The sequence below is a fragment of the Takifugu rubripes genome, chromosome 8, assembly GCF_901000725.2.
Source record: "Takifugu rubripes chromosome 8, fTakRub1.2, whole genome shotgun sequence".
Taxonomy (NCBI): Eukaryota; Metazoa; Chordata; class Actinopteri; order Tetraodontiformes; family Tetraodontidae; genus Takifugu; species Takifugu rubripes.
In genome coordinates this window covers 477,774-494,059 of record NC_042292.1, presented here as the reverse complement: position 1 = coordinate 494,059, position 16,286 = coordinate 477,774, and the positions used below count along the sequence as shown (strand labels likewise).

The window sequence follows — 16,286 nt, the reverse complement described above, 5'->3', positions numbered from 1 at the left end:
TGTCATAAATTAAAAAATCATAAATTAACACAAAAAAATACTTTAATCTTAATTGACCGAAAGAAAAAAACTGGCCAACAATACAATGAAAAAATATTTCTGTAATTTGAACTTTAATGGGTAAAGTTCAGTGAAAAAGCAGCTTAATTTTTTTTTTTTGCTTAATAATATAAAATGGGACCTCTGACCAGCTTTGGTAAAATGACTTTAATGAACTCTCTCCATTCTTATTCTCCAGAAGAAATCTGGTTATGGAAACTGCTGCAGCCAATGCTGGAGAACAGCTTATTGACTTAAAGTCTCGAGATGGGACATGGTTCCTGGAGGAGCTCTGCAGTATGTTTGGAAATGTCAGTGGCCTGACAACACTTCTACAACGCTGCCAACTTGTACAACATGATCTGGAGCTGCCTGCCCTCTCAGACACCATCCAAGCTGTTTATCTGGCCAATGTTGTATATACCTGCTTACAAGTAGGTCACCTTTTGCATGGGAAGTTGATTCATATTGGAAAACTGAGACCAATGCATGATAGCAGTCCCTTCTAGAGGAGTAGCTTATACTTGGTGCAAGTTTGGGACGACAGTAATATGCATAGGATTTTACAGCTTTGTGTTGACAGTATTACATTGCGTAAGGGACCATATGTGGACTGCGTGTGCTGTGTCCAAGTTAGTTGCGTAGTCTTGAGACGGATAATCCTGGATTTTAATATTCATTATTCTTTTTTTTTCCCACATAGGAACTAAACACCAATTTTCGACAGATCATCTTTCCAGAAGCTTTGTGTTGTATGATAAAAGGAGAGCCCACTCTCGAGTCCATGTTGGTGGAGATAGAGCAGCTGGTGGAGCAGAGCTCTGATGGTCTTGGACTGCAGGGATTGGTTGACAGTCTGCAATCTACTATGCGGTTCGACCAAGATGGACACAACCATTTGCTTCACATTACAAGGTAAGCATATCTTTAGAATCAGACACAGGACTGGTCTCCTGAAAAACAGCTAGAGCATTTGTCATCAATCACAGCCATTGTCATTTCAGTTTACTGCGTGCTCAGTACTCTGGGCTGATCCAGCCTCGGAACACAGAAGGACCAGGTCACGACACACCAAAGATGTCCCCAGGACAAATGTTGTTGGTGGCGTTTGATGGAATGTTCACCCAGCTAGAGAATGCATTTATGCAGCTCACAGAGAAGGTATTGTTTGTGTTGTTTTAATAAGAGAAAACTGCATTGTTGTTCAGAGGTGGTCTGGTCCACTTGGGACCACTTTTTTTTTTACACAGAAACACAAAATGTATGCTGAGCTATATGAAAAGGACCACAAATTGAAGTAATCATTCCATTACTCAGTGGCTCTGTTTTGGACAATCAAACAGCAATATCAGATATAGTTTTATAGAATATTGTATGTAATACAGGTAGTCATATGGATTTAAGTTGCTTTAATGTTATTCTTTGTGTATTTAATTTTGTTTGTATAGCAAAATTAATTTCATTTAACTGGAGGCGCTACACAGAACTCTACAGGGATTTAGGAGTTTTGTCTTTTGGAGGTTCTCTGGATCCACCACACAGTAACTAAACACCAGTCATACAGCACAAACAAGGTTACCATAGGGTGGCCAAGGTTCTCTAAAGTGCCCAGAGACAATCTTGATTGTAACAGATACAATACTAGGAAAAAGGGGAGCACAGTCCTCTTCCCAGCACCTCATTTTCCTCACATATTGCAGCTTACACCCATAGTATAGTATATATGTATACAAACAGTAGTAACACAAGGATAGTTAACACAACAGGTTGTTTGATCTTTGGAACATTAAAGTCCATTTGAAACAGAATTTAGTGAGTTCTTCTTTATCAATATTTCCCGAGAATGAACTAAAATCCAATGATAACTTTCAAGACAAAGAAACACCGGCTGTTGCGTCACCTCTTTTGCAGAGCTAATTAAACTTGATTTGAATTAATCGATGGTTACTTTTTACAAAGAACACCTGCAAAAAGGCACAACAGCGAGAAACTCACTACTGATTAAAGTGTTAAAATAATACATATGTCTACATATTAAGTTATGTTGCTTTTCATAGTTGTGTATAGAGGGGCGAAGCTATAGAAACAGTTGGCATGTAATTGTTTTTAGGACTTCAGCATGGGTCAGTTTGTTGCTATTCTGTACTATTTCACAAATGGCTGCATCTATGCATGTTAAGAAATAGTGAATAGAGTGTTAAGAAATAGTGAATAGAGTGCTTTTAGTCCTGCCCTGACCCACTGGAACTTTTTAGAGTGGATGATGCTCGTGCAGGAATCCAAACCTACTTGTTTACTATGATTATTGCCTTTTTTACTCTCAGTAACCTATTAGCTGGTTAGTTTTTTCATATATTAATTTCAGTAATTTGTTAAATAAATGGGTAACTTGATAGTGAATTAATTAGTTAAGTAATTACACTACTAATTTAGACCAAATATAGGCATGGTCTGACAGATAAGACTAACAGACTAACTTTGTGTTATAAATAATAAAACAAAAATGGTATACAATGTCTATTGTCTTGAAACTCATCTGATTTATCTTGCAATTAACACATATTTGTTTTCCTGCCACATCTTCAGCTGAGTTGTCTCGAGGTGCCTTCAGCCTGGCAAAAAATAGATTCTTTGAGGGAAGCTCGGACCGCACAGCTCTATTTCTTTGAGAATCGGAGTCAGAGACAACTCATGGAAGAGGTATTCTTCCTCAAAAGACTGCAGACCATTAGGGATTTCTTCAAGCTTTGTGCCACATTTGCCCAAACTATCTCTGGTAAGTTTTCCTGTTTAGTTTTTGGCACAATGAGAACAAGAACTTGAACATGTGTTCCAGTTTCAGTTGTTCTCAGTGGGGAGATGCATTGTTCACTCTGCTGGCACAGGTTGTATCTCAGTGAATGGAATGGATCCAGGAAGATTGTGGCACCAGAGAGTAGTCCTAGTCCAGCTAAAGAACATTTATCAACCCAAGGCCCCATCTTAATTGTGGTTCTTGCCTGCATATGACAGCGTAGGAAATAGAACAGACAAAGAAGCTTCTTGGTTTGTTCTGACACAATCTGCCTCCTCTTTTCAGTAATATAATACTTCTAGTCTCATAATCGCATAGCTATGGGGACTCACTACATTTAAAGTGTGCTGTTGCGTATATCATTTTATGACTGTAGGAATGTTTGTGAATATTAAAATGTAATCCACAATGAATGTGAAAGCAGCTTCACTGCCTTTGAGGGGACAAAGTGTATTGAAATAAAAATAAACCACAGAATGAATCAACTTTTTTTTCAAGGCCTACTAAAATTGGTAACCAAAGATTGCGTGTTTTCAGGTACCTGTCCTTCAACTGAGGACCTCTTAACAAATGGGCCAGTAGGATCGGGGAAGTCATTCTACCAGCTGCCCACTGCATCAGACTTGGGTGTGCCAGTGGTCAGTGAAGAAAAGATGACCCATCCGATTAAGGCCTTCACAGCTGAGTTTGTCCGACAGATGCTCATGGGTCTGCCCAGCCAAACACTAAGCCTAGTTCTGTGCAGCGCCCTTTCTTCTCTTGGGCTGGATATTGTTTCCCTGGTGGAGGCCAAAGACTTTGGTGTTGAGAGAAAGGTATGCATGAGTTGGTATCACCTTATGATAGAATAGACCATTACCAGAGTTATGGGATATTATGAGCATTTTTGTTGAATGGGTTGATGCTGTAGCCCCCCCTATTACCAAGCTGCCAGTGACTTAACAGCACAAGTTTATAACAACTGTTGTCCCTCTTCCTGTACTTTGTATTAAAACTCAAGGTTTCTCTGGATGAACTTTGTAAGACGGCAGTGGAGCAGAGCCTAGCTTCAGGCCGGGTTTCCCAGCTGTTGTTGAACAGAGCCACTGTATTGGCCTCCTCCTATGATACAGCTTGGAAGAAACTAGACCTTCTCAGAAGACTGGATGCCCACCTGGAGGCTGCCAAGGCCAGTTTGCAGCGAAGCCAGCTGCATATCGCCATGTTTCAGGTACAGTCTGCAAGATGTTTGTTATTAAATGATGTTTATTGACTGTGGCTTTACGTGTTCTCTTGGTGTCTTACCAGTGGCATCATGAGGATATTCTGGGCCCCAGAAATCAGCCTCTAGGTGTAAGCATTCCACCTCGTACCATCATTCTTAGCAACATGAAGAAAAAACTTTACAAGCTGAGTCAGGATGAGGGAGCCATAGTTGCTGTTCAGGTCAGTATCTATATATTATGTTTCTCAAATGTCCTGATACTATGAGTGGGTACAATAACTGTACTATTACTAGTAGTAAGCTGTAGTTTATTTGGTACTCATACGCATGCACTACTGTCTAAGTAACAGGTCTGTGGTTCTTGGCATTCTGCTTTCAGTGTCTCAGTTTGGTCATCAAATTAGAAATTATTATTTGTGTATCAATTATTTCTAAAAAAAATTCCAAGAGTTTAAAATATGAACACATTCTCTGTTTTCCGATTCTGTGTGTGGAGTGTTCAGGCGCGCACTGCCCCGTCATGCGTACACACATTATCTTCTCTCTAATAATCACATCCCCTGTCTCCACCTCGTTCCCTAACGGTTGCACAGAAGGCTGCGTAGGTTTGATATTTAAGATATTGACCAGAGGGTACCAGAATCCAGTCCTACAAAATGTTTTGATGATGCGAATCAATTGCAGGCTGGGAAATAATATAAATCTCATTTTAAGCCGAGAGTTCACTTCTGTGTTTTCTAGTTTTACATTCCAGTAACACATGCGGTGAGCTGGTAAAATACCTAAAATTATAATCATTAGTAATCAGTAAGTATAAGAAGCATTAACATTCATCCACGGTTAAGAATAGCAAACTGGATCACCTCATGCTAGGAAATAATATCGATCAGAAAAATTGTTGGTAATACTCATCATTTCCATGTCTGCAGTCAGTCCTAACTTTTGTCTTTACAGTCTTTTGTATCACAGGTGTTTGGCCAAGTAACTTACATTAAACATCTTTTTATTACCTTGCATTGTGTTGTTTTGCTTTGTGTGTTTTTAACAATTTTCTTGTACTTAACATAATTCAATTTCTAACCTATCTTATTTTACCTCATCCATTCTGCTCATTCTTTTATTCATTTTATGCATGCACCAAATCACTAAGGCAACTTCCTAGTAATGTGAAACATCTTCACCTACATGAAAATAAATCCAATTTGGACTGTGTTATAATTCCAGGAGAAGCTGGCGTCACTGGAGGCTAGCATTGAGCAACGACTAAAGTGGGCAGGTGGAGCCAATCCAGCACTGGCCCCAGTACTGCAAGACTTTGAGATGACCATCACTGAGAGACGTGCAATTGTGGCCAGAGAAAACCAGCGCACCAGCCAGGTAGGATGAAATGCAAGCAGTATCCCCAAGCCTTCATAGCACCATGTACACTCACCAGGCACATTATTAGGTATACCTTGCTAGTAAAAAGTTGGATTTCTTTTTCCTCTCACATTTCCATTGACATAACTGTTGCTCACTGGATATTTTCTTCCTCTTCTTTTTTTTTTTTTTTTTACACTATTCTCTGTAAACGCTAGAGATGGGGTGTGTGAAAGTTCCAACTTCTGAATCAGCAGTTTCTGAAATACTCTGACAAGCTGATCTCCCTCCAACTATGTCATGTTCAAAGTTACCGTATTTTCGCGACAATAAGGCGCACTGTATTAAAAGGCGCAGTCTCAGCTACGGTCGCTATTTCTGTATTTAACATATAAGGCGCACTGCGTTATAAGGCGCCCGTCCATGTTGGAGAAAACTTAAGACTTTTAAGTGCGCCTTATGGTCACGAACACACAGTAATTAAATCCATTTTCTTCCCCAGCAAGGTGTCTTGACCATGTCAGCCTGTCTAAATGCATTGCGCTGCAGCCACATGATTGACTGATTAGCTATTTGTGTAAATAAACAATTGAACAGGTGTACTTAAAAAAAAGTGGCTGGTTAGTGTAGATAAGCAGTGTTAAAATGTTTTGTGTTTCATGATTGTTTTCTTGCAGGTCACTTTTCTGTGCTCAACTATCCTTAATTTTGAAGGCCTTCGTACCCGAACACCTGAGGCCCTGAATATGGATGCAGCACTTTTTGAGTTGTTAAAACGTTGCCAGCAAACCTGCTCCTTTGCTGCCCAGTTTAGCAGCAGTGTGTCTCCACTTGAGCTTCAGCTGTTGCAAAGGCTGGTCAGTATGTTTTCTAAAACATCTATTCTCTCGCCATTATTAATCCTGTTCTTCATTTGCAAGATAGTGAGGGGGAAAACTGTTCCAGTATTCTAGTAATTTAAAGTGTTATATACTGATGTTGACAGAGTCCAGTGCTTGACTTGCCTATTGGCAGCCCCGACTGGCTGAGCTGTGCACAAAAGCAACTGGAGGAGCAGCTTAATGTTGAGCAAAGCACTCGGGAGGAGCGGGAACAGCAGCTGGAGGTCTGTGCAGAGACTCTGCAAGTTCTGGTCGATTCTGTAAAGACCATCCTGTCCCATCACAACCGCCAGCTGGCAGATGTCAAGCACCTATTGAGAGCCATGGCAAAGGTATACTCCAAAGATTCATGTATCACAGTAACAGTATGTTAGAGATGGAAACATTTTGTTCAGCTCGAGTGGTGTGCATCTTCACTGGCCTCGTGATTACATTCGCTTACGATTCAGGAGTCTCCCATTTGGTTTGATTTTATTATACAATGGGGCTTTTTCATGAATTAGCAGAGCTAGGAAGATCATTTTGAAAACTGTTTCTCAACATGAAATGGAAATGATCATTTAATTGCACTTCAAAAATACAACAGATTGTTTGGAGTCTGAGCTGTGCTTCACCTTGTGTCATACAGGACGAGGAGGCAGCTTTGGCAGATGGTGAAGAGGTGATATATGAGGGTAGCGTGCGTCAGTTTCTGCTGGAGTACAAAGCATGGCAAGACAACATCCAGCTGGTTTTATTCACTGTGGTCCAGGCTAGTGGACAGCCTCGCAGTCAGGAGCAGCTTGAGCTGCTGGAAGACATTCCTGACACGCTGAAGGAACTGTACTCTCAAAGTGAGAGGTAAACCTGATTGCATTTATTAGAATTCCAATCATGGCTCTTCATGGGTGTGGATGTGTTCATGCTGAATGATACATTAACCTTTTAACAAAAATATTTGCATTCTTACCAAGAAATACTGAGTGATTGTTGAACTCGAAGTGATATGAAGATTGGGAGCTGCTGTTCCTTAAATAAATACTGTGGTGGTTCAATTAAATCCTGTTATGTCAACAACTCTGTTACAGTGTGTATAATGGCTTAGTTGGCTTCGCTTCCCCACTCGTGACTGACCGTGAAAGTGAAAGCACCAGTCCAGTGTCTGCAATACAGACGAGCTTTGCAGCAGGTACAAACATGACAAAGGTCACATTCACTGGTCATAAGTTCCTCTGAACCAGCAACGCTTCCTTAAAACAGTAGTTTTGGATAGCTGAGGCCTTTTCTCACAGCAGCTGTTGTGTGTAGAAACCAAGGTTGACATTTTCTCTCCATTGACTGCAGCTGTCAGGTGCACTGGGTTAAAGACCCAGCCAGACTCGGTCTCCCAGAATGTTCGCAAGGCTCTGCCGCGGAATCTCGGAACCCCTACTGATACCCCGCCCAGTGCTCCGTTGGTGAACAACAAGTGTCTCAATGCCAGCCCAAAGAGAGCCATACGTGACCCCAAAACTGGACGAGGTACTAGTTTTAGTCATAGTTTTGTTTGGTTTTTTTAACTTGAAGTAGGGGGGTGTTTGAGAATTGCATTTTAGTCCTAATAGAGCACCATTAATTATTGGTATATTGCTGGTCATGGTGTCATTTTGCAAGCTTTACTAAAAATGCCATAAATAGAAATAACACATTAGTGTTTGTGGAACAAAATAATGTCCTATCTGTACAACACATCTCTAAAACTAAACAGTAAGTGAATATGATAATGATTAAACGTGTATCGATAAGTTTGATGAAATGTAAATGTATTTATTGTTGCTTTGCAGCTGTTCAGGAGAGAAACTCCTATGCAGTCAGTGTGTGGAAGCGAGTGAAAGCCAAACTTGAGGGAAGAGATATTGATCCGAACAGAAGGATGAGTATCACAGAGCAGGTACATAATTATCCAGAATATCCTGCCTATAGCACTTAATGCACATAGTTACATGTACCGGTACAGTAATGTGCAATTTCAGTTTGGAAAGGTGATCATATTGTCTTAAAATTAGACTGAAGTGTAAAATTCATTATCCTGTATAACAACATAATAATAATTGCATGCTAACAAGTGAGTCGTGAGTTTCATTAGAGTATCTATATTTGTGTTTCTGTAGGTGGACTTTGTCATCAAAGAGGCCACAAATCTGGACAACCTTGCGCAGCTATACGAAGGCTGGACTGCCTGGGTGTGATCGATACACTGCTTTGTGTCTGTGGTCCGGCAAAGGCTTGGAGATCCACCAGAGTCCAGTGCATCTAGGTTGTCTCGAAACCAGTACCCAGCCACTCTGGGGGAGGAAATCAGAAGCAGATGCTTCTTCTGCCCTCCCAAACTCCTGGGCACCAAAAATGGGGTAGTGACCTCATAGCACCACTGCAACCACACTCCCCCACCCATTGGTGATTGGGCTAACACAGCGCTTAATGGGCCTGTGGTCCCACCTTTACTTCAGGGGTGTGAGAGGCGGTGCAGTGCCAGCTGAGGGAGGGGGAAATGCAAAGGCTTCATCAGCCTGAACGTGGAACACATTCCCCCTCAAATACACAGTCCCCTTTCAACCATCTTTTGGTCCTTTTGAGCCAAGCAAACCGACCAAAGGGGGACAAAACGTGAAGCAAGTTTCCACCGACTGTTGATGGGGAAAACACAGCTGAGTCACATCGACTAGGAGCCACCAATGCTGTGCTTGAACTCCCCACCCCTTCTGTAGAGTTTGTGAATCGGACACAGTTGGGCAAGAATGAAGGTATCTTCCCACCTCCATCTCCAAGGAGGGCAAAATAACCACGCTGTTATCAGCAAGTCCGACTGACATGTTGTCATGTGCCAGAAGAAAAATGAAGAAGAGTCATCTTATCAGAAAGGGTCTTTGTGTTTTGTGCTTAAAACTTAATGTAACACTTGTTGGTGATTCTTTAGGTAGATGTGTAGTGATAGTTTTTTTGCCTTTGACTTGCCTGTTTGACACTTTTGCTTTTCTCAAGCATATTTGCTGCCCTTCTCTTTTGCTTGCATTTTAGAAAACCTGACCTTCTAGTTTTACCTTTTAGTAGGAGACATTCTTTTTTGGTGATGGTGCAAGATGTAAATTCTTAAAGCTTTTAATGAATTTTGTTGGATAGAAAATAAACATTGAATTGACAATTATTTGTTCTTTCTCTTGTGTAAACTGTAAAATATCCAGTTTTAGATCCCCTTGGGGGCGTTTAGGGGTTTGCATGTTCTCCTGGTACCCATGTGGGTTCTCTCCAGTACTACAGCTTCCTCCCACAACCCAAACATGCATTTGAGGGAGAGGTGAACTGACAAACTTAAATTGACCTTATTGTGAGCGACTGTATGTTAGTCAGTAGCCCCCATGAAGGAAAACGCAGTAGAAGATGGATGGATGGATAGATACACGGCTCAAAGAAATTAGAGGAACACTTCGAAAACACATCAGATCCAAACGGGGGGGAAATGATCTTGAATATCTTTCCTGATAAAAAGTAGGTGATGTATTAGTAACAAAATGATGCCACATGATTTGATAGGAATGAAAAAGATCACCCTATACAGTAGAGGGGGGAAATCAAAGACACCCCAAGAATGAAAGTGAAAAAATGATGCAGCAGACTGGTCCATTTTGCCAAAATGTCATTGTAGCAACTCAAAATGATTCTCAGTAGGTTGTGTGGCCCCCACGTGCTTGTACGCATGCCTGACAATGTTGGGGCTCCTAATGAGACGACGAATAGTGTCCTGGGGGATCTCCTCCCAGATCTGGACCAGGGCATCACTGAGCTCCTGGACAGTCTGAGGATCAACCTGGTGGCACCGGATGGACCTAAACATTATGTCCCAGAGGTGTTCTATTGGGTTTAGGTCAGGTGAACGTGGGGGCCAGTCAATGGTATCAATTCCTTCATCCTCCAGGAACTGCCTGCATACTCTAGCCACATGAGGTCGGGCATTGTCATGGACCAGGAGGAACCCAGGTCCCACTGCACCAGCGTAGGTTCTGACAGTGGGTCCAAGGATTTCATCCCGATACCTAATAGCAGTCAGGGTGCCATTATCTAACCTGTAGAGGTCTGTGCGTCCTTCCAGGGATATGCCTCCCCAGACCATAACTGACCCACCACCAAACCGGTCATGCTGAATGACGTTGCAGGCAGCATAATGTTCTCCACAGCATCTCCAGACCCTTTCACGTCTGTCTCATGTGCTCAGGTTGAACCTGCTCTCATCGGTGAAGAGCACAGGGCGCCAATGGCGTAGTTGCCAATACTGGTGGTCGATGGAAAATAACAATCGAGCTCTACGGTGCCGGGCAGTGAGCACAGGCCCACTACAGGATGTTGGGCCTTCAGGCCACCCTCATGGAGCCTGTTTCTGATTGTTTGGTCAGAAACATTCACACCAGTAGCCTGCTGGAGGTCATTTTGTAGGGCTCTGGCACTGCTCATCCTGTTCCTCCTTGCACAAAGGAGCAGATACCGATCCTGCTGAGGGTTTAAGGACCTTCTACGGCCCTGTCCAGCTCTCCTGGAGTAACTAGCTGTCTCCTGGAATCTCCTCCATGCTCTTGAGACTGTGCTGGGAGACACAGCAAACCTTCTTGTAACGGCATGTATTGATGTGCCGTCCTGGAGGAGTTGGACTACTTGTGCAACCTCTGTAGCATCCAGGTACCGCACCATGCTATCAACAGAGATGTTGATCCAAGCCAAATGAAGAACTAGAGCAGTAGAAAGTCAGTCAGTAAAAATCAGTCAAAAGAGATGAGGACGGGAAGAAAGTGGCCTCAACCTGGAAAGCCATTCCTGTTTTGGGGGCCGTCTCATTGTTGCCCCTCTGATGCTCCTGTTGTTGATTTCATTAACAACAAAGCAGCAGAAACTGATTAACAACCCCCTCTGCTACTTAACTGACCAGATCAATATCCCAGAAGTTTGACTGATAGGTTGCTATACTCTGATTAAAAAGTGTTCCTCTAATTTTTTTGAGCAGTATATATTTATTGGTGAGAATTTACAATCGATTAAAAAGGATTGTCTGTGTAGATTCTCAATCATCCAGGTCATTGTATCCAAGGTAGTTTTCTGTGTCAACTGGACTTTGCCTGGAGTTTTCTGTGTCAACTGGACTGGGTTTCTTCTCTTGAAGACGTTTCGCCTTCTATCCAGAAGGCTTCTTCAGTTCTGATAGAAGGCGTTTCGCCTTCTGGATACTCATTTTCACATTTATTTCACTACTACTGTCAAAAAAATGTGCATTCATTTTGGTATTTTCATAACAGAACTGAAGAAGTCTTCTGGATATAAGGCGCAACATCTTCAAGAGAAGAAACCCAGTCCAGTTGACACAGAAAACTACCTTGGATTAAAAAGGATTGTTTTATCCTATTTGTAGAACTTGTGCAAAAATAAAATTAAGGTTATTTAAACAATGTATAAAATTATAAAGTATCCAGAAAGACACCTTATGCCCCCCTTAAACTTCACTGTTACTTAAACTACATTTAGTAATTGATTTCATTATTAGAGGCCATAAGTTAGCTGGGGGAGGGGGAAATGTATTCTGTTTACATTTAATTACTGATTGAAGTTGCCATAAACTAGGTTTCAAAGATTAAATGCAGTATTATCAAAAGGTTTTACAACTAAGTACACAGAACCGACCTCCAGATGGTTTGTGTGGATTTGTTTAGCCTCCATTTTTATCTTGTGTAAACCTCCAGAGCAAAAGTCATAAAGCAACAGGACAACCAAAAGCAGCAATACATGTTAATAATTACCTCAGCTGTAGTTTACTGTGGCATTTCCACCACGGTAAGTCATTCTAACCATGACAGCGCAGCGAGTGTGTGTGTCTGACTTTGAGGAGGAGGCCAAGAAAGTTCTTCCTAAAGCTGTTTATGACTACTACCGCTCTGGAGCTGATGACCAGAACACGCTGACGGACAATGTGGCTGCTTTTGATAGGTAATAAAAATAATAAACTAATAATGTGCACACACAAAACTAATTTGAAATGGCTCATTGTCCATTTCAATGTCCTTTTCATTTCATTTAAGTACAAATATTTAAGTATGCTTTAATACTGTTTTTGATCCCCTTTCTACAGTATGGAGCTAATGTTAAAACTAATCATGTTGTGTCCTGCACATTTATGCCACTAATTACTAGCATGTAAACAGGTTGATCATTGGTTTTCTATTTTCCAAGGTTTACTTTTTTGAAATATGAAATATTATATTGTGCCATTGCTTATTTAAGATCTCGACAGCCCACATTTGCATGAATCTCTGAAGAATTCATTGTGATCCACTAGAGGGATATCTTAATATAATTAATTATGATAATTATAATAATATAAGATAGTTCTAATCACTGAATGGAACACCACATTGTCTTGATAACACAACATGTCTTTAGTTTGATTTTCTTGATAAGATGGCTTTTCTATTTATGTAGGTGGTATCTTATCCCACGGGTGTTGAGAAATGTGTCCACTGTGGATCTGTCAGTCTGTGTGCTTGGGGAAAAGCTGAGCATGCCCATCTGTGTGGCTGCCACAGCAATGCAGAGGATGGCTCATCCTGATGGAGAGACAGCCGTGGCGAAGGGTACAAAAGTGTCCTACTGACTACTACTGAAAGAACTTGACTGTTTGTGAATACCACAATATTTGGGTTAAAATGATTTAAATGATTTTCTAGGGGTTTGATTTTTTTTTTAAATCTCTAAATGCTTGCTACTTTGGTATTTCTTAAATTTTGTCTTCAGAACCAAATTACTGATACATTAACTATTTATATACATACCTCTAGCTTGCCAAGCAGTTGGAACAGGGATGATGCTTAGTTCCTGGGCTACCTCCACAATAGAAGAAGTGATGGCAGCAATGACGACCACAACAGGAAAAGAAGGTGTCCTGTGGCTACAGCTTTACATTTACAAAGACAGAGATCTCACACTGTCACTGGTCCACCGAGCTGAGGAGGCGGGCTATAAGGCTATCTTTGTTACCGTGGATACGCCTTACTTGGGAAGAAGGAGAAATGATGTGCGCAATCACTTTAAACTGCCGCAACATCTAAGGTACACATTCGGAGTAGTGCAGTACAACCTTACATTTGCTTTAAGCCTTCATTTTTGCTTTTGTGTGTCCGCAGCTTGTCTAACTTTTCCACAGCCTCCCTGACATTCTCTGAGGAAAGTTATGGCAATGACAGCGGCTTGTCCGTTTACGTTGCCAAATCTATTGACTCCAGTCTCTGCTGGGAGGACATCACTTGGCTAAAAACCCACACCCGCCTCCCTGTAATTGTGAAGGGAGTGTTAAATGGTATGCACAACAATTCAAAATGAACTCAATTTAGAGTGCAAAAATCTTACCACAAGGTTCAGTTGTGAATAATTCATGACTATTTATTATAGGCCGATTATTGAACCTGGGCTCGAGTGTACACAAGATATTACTCAACAAATGCAAAAGCATGTGGAATCATCACAGTACAATATTTCAATATTTGGATTCTGTCGCCATTTTAACATTTAACAAGGCAAAATTTAATTAACTGAATTAACTGATTATCAACAGGGTGTAGCAGCCCAAATATCTATTTGGCATTTATGATTATTGATTATGTTTAATTGATGAAAACGAGCTTTACTCATCCGCTCATTGACGAGCTCTTCAAAGTATACTTTATATACTATTTAGCAGAGTTTTTGGTGAATCTACCAGTAGGTAAACTATATATCTGAAGGATGGGTTGCCTCAGCAATTAACTTAAATTACTTTTTGCATGCTTCGGGTCCCAAAACATTGGACACCATCACCCAGATGACCTATGTCCACTGTCCTACTTGGCCCACCAACAGATGTGTAGCCAACAAAGCCTCTGTTAATTACTTTTGTTGGTTTGCATACTGCTAAAAAAATGAGTCTGAAAAAGAGTCTGAAAACTTTCCTACGCCCTCAAAATATGTCTATTATAACGGTAAATAATCCAGTACTATTGGATATAGCTGACTATTTTTTATTAGTGTGTGCAGTCAGTTTGTCTATCTGAACAGGGGACGATGCAGCTAAAGCTGTGAGCTATGGTGTTGATGGTATCTTGGTGTCTAATCATGGAGCTCGACAACTGGATGGTGTTCCCGCAACGGTGGGTTCAACAGTGGGTTTGTATCCATCTGTCGCTGTCGTTCACACCACATTTTAAATCCTATGTGAATTACGGTAGTTTGTTTGATCATACTCTCAAGATGCATACACACAAGATACATAAGGATTCAATCCCGATTTCATATTTTTCAGAGGTGGTGTAGTGTGCCAGCAGCAGCTGAATATTTTATTGAATAGGAAACTTACAATTGCAGAATTGCAGTGGTCAAATTTAACCAGAACAGTTGAATAAAAGATATTTTCGTGCAACTTTCTGTTTTGTTAGCTGGATGTGTTAGATGAGGTTGTAAAAGCAGTTCAGGGAGCCTGTGACGTATACATGGATGGAGGCGTGAGGCGAGGAACAGATGTTCTGAAGGCCTTAGCTTTGGGGGCAAAAGCTGTCTTCATTGGCCGACCAGTGTTGTGGGGTCTCTCCTGTCAGGTAACATACTTTACTCATTTTCACATTTATTTCACTACTACTGTCAAAACAATGTGCATTCATTTTGGTATTTTCATAACAGAATTTAACAATTGCTGGAAACAATTTTATTGTTTTTGGCATAAAATCGAAGTTCATATTGGTTATTAAAAATTGTACAGTTAATGTCAAACTGAATGCAGATGTCTTTAAAATAATTGTGTTTATAATTATTTTAAAAATTGGATTGTGACTGTACAAATATTCCTTGAAATCAGTACTTGATGCAGGGATGATTTACATTGCCTGTACTCATTTCTTAATATTGGAATTTACTCAATATACGATTCACTGTGAAATGGGATTTAATGCTATCAGTAATTTAACAGATTATCAGTAACTTGGAAGTAGTTTTGTATCCATCTCCTGCAATTATTTCTTAAAAGGAAATCATAAAAAAGAAAAATAAAGAAAAAAGCAGAAGGTGGAGAATTGCTGGGCTTGCTAATGTAAGCCTGTGTGTATACTAGACATGCACGTCTACAGGTCACGGGGTATAAGACAATGTTTTTGACATTTTAACAAAAACAAGAAAATGAAGAAGCACAGACGTCTCATTAGGAACCCAGATAGCCATTTTCCCTTCAGTCTGTGTACGGTAATTTTACATTTTTAAAGACCACCAGCCAGTGAATTCCAGCTATAATGTTAATCCACATTTGTCCATTATCCAGGGGGAACAGGGTGTTGTTGAAGTTCTGGAACTTCTAAAACAAGAACTTCAGCTTGCAATGGCCCTGTCAGGTAACACACACCAAATAGAATATACTATAATGTAGCCCAGTAGGTGCAAAGTGTGTGCATACATATACTGAGTTTGGTAATCCATGACCATTACACAAAGTAGGACTTTGAGAGTATAGTGGTACAACTGTCATGCATTTATAGTGAATCCGGGGTGTGTGTGTGTGTGTAGGTTGCCGTTCTGTGTCTGAGGTGACCAAATCCCTTGTTAGAAGAGTGGAATTCATTTCAAAGATATGAAAGAAGAAGCTTCATGAATTTTGTTTGTGTCTTAGATTTGTTTCTGAAACTATATCACTCATGGCAGTTTTGCTGAAAATAAATTAAATTAATATCAAACCTCTTCATTGCTTCATTTCTTTCTATCTCGGTTCCAGTAAAGTAGCTCTGCATGAACAACTGCTTAATAAATAAATCAAATGTGTCATCTTAAATGTGTTTTTCTACAGAACTATTTCAATATTATTTGTGTTTAGCTGACATGTATGGCAGTCACAGTTTTGAAATAAAGTATTAGTTGATCCATTTTATGACTTTGGTCAACCAGAAAATGGTTGCACAGAAATGTGTATGATGACAAAACAGCTACAAACAGCATGTGACTTGTG

General features: G+C 40.6%; 2 protein-coding genes across 9 annotated transcripts in view; both read left to right on the top strand.

Annotated features, from left to right (window-relative positions):
• The window catches only part of smg1 (SMG1 nonsense mediated mRNA decay associated PI3K related kinase), a 48,137-nt gene extending 38,697 nt beyond the window's left edge, over nt 1–9,440 (top strand). For both annotated transcript variants that reach the window (XM_029839736.1, XM_029839735.1), the window contains exons 50-64: nt 239–473; nt 743–954; nt 1,044–1,200; nt 2,626–2,815; nt 3,371–3,648; nt 3,834–4,043; nt 4,121–4,258; nt 5,262–5,414; nt 6,074–6,253; nt 6,382–6,609; nt 6,906–7,117; nt 7,345–7,445; nt 7,601–7,777; nt 8,080–8,186; nt 8,407–9,440. In XM_029839736.1, the coding sequence (XP_029695596.1) occupies nt 239–473; nt 743–954; nt 1,044–1,200; nt 2,626–2,815; nt 3,371–3,648; nt 3,834–4,043; nt 4,121–4,258; nt 5,262–5,414; nt 6,074–6,253; nt 6,382–6,609; nt 6,906–7,117; nt 7,345–7,445; nt 7,601–7,777; nt 8,080–8,186; nt 8,407–8,484 (2,656 nt within the window). In that variant the 3' untranslated portion in view covers nt 8,485–9,440. The remainder of the gene's footprint in view (nt 1–238; nt 474–742; nt 955–1,043; nt 1,201–2,625; nt 2,816–3,370; nt 3,649–3,833; nt 4,044–4,120; nt 4,259–5,261; nt 5,415–6,073; nt 6,254–6,381; nt 6,610–6,905; nt 7,118–7,344; nt 7,446–7,600; nt 7,778–8,079; nt 8,187–8,406) is intronic.
• Nucleotides 9,441–12,103: 2,663 nt separating this feature from the next.
• Nucleotides 12,104–16,021, top strand: hao1 (hydroxyacid oxidase (glycolate oxidase) 1). 7 transcript variants are annotated; one of them, XR_964688.2, is made up of 9 exons: nt 12,104–12,259; nt 12,752–12,903; nt 13,108–13,378; nt 13,453–13,625; nt 14,360–14,451; nt 14,737–14,895; nt 15,467–15,527; nt 15,609–15,678; nt 15,851–16,021. XR_964688.2 is itself a non-coding variant. In XM_003966365.3 (8 exons), the coding sequence occupies exons 1-8, from the start codon at nt 12,123–12,125 to the stop codon at nt 15,916–15,918; spliced, it is 1,122 nt and encodes a 373-aa protein (XP_003966414.1). In that variant the 5' UTR covers nt 12,104–12,122; the 3' UTR covers nt 15,919–16,020. The 7 variants fall into 7 exon arrangements, 1 of the variants encoding a protein (XP_003966414.1); XR_003889180.1 differs by having other exon boundaries at nt 15,467–15,678; XR_003889181.1 differs by having other exon boundaries at nt 15,405–15,678.
• The last annotated feature ends 265 nt before the right edge of the window (nt 16,022–16,286 follow it).

Excerpts from the sequence above, each read along its gene's own strand:
- hao1 (XM_003966365.3), top strand. The coding sequence starts at position 12,123 with ATGACAGCGCAGCGAGTGTGTGTGTCTGACTTTGAGGAGGAGGCCAAG. Across the intron at positions 13,626-14,359 it reads TGTGAAGGGAGTGTTAAATG|GGGACGATGCAGCTAAAGCT; the intron begins GTATGCACAACA and ends CTATCTGAACAG. Across the intron at positions 14,452-14,736 it reads TGGATGGTGTTCCCGCAACG|CTGGATGTGTTAGATGAGGT; the intron begins GTGGGTTCAACA and ends CTGTTTTGTTAG.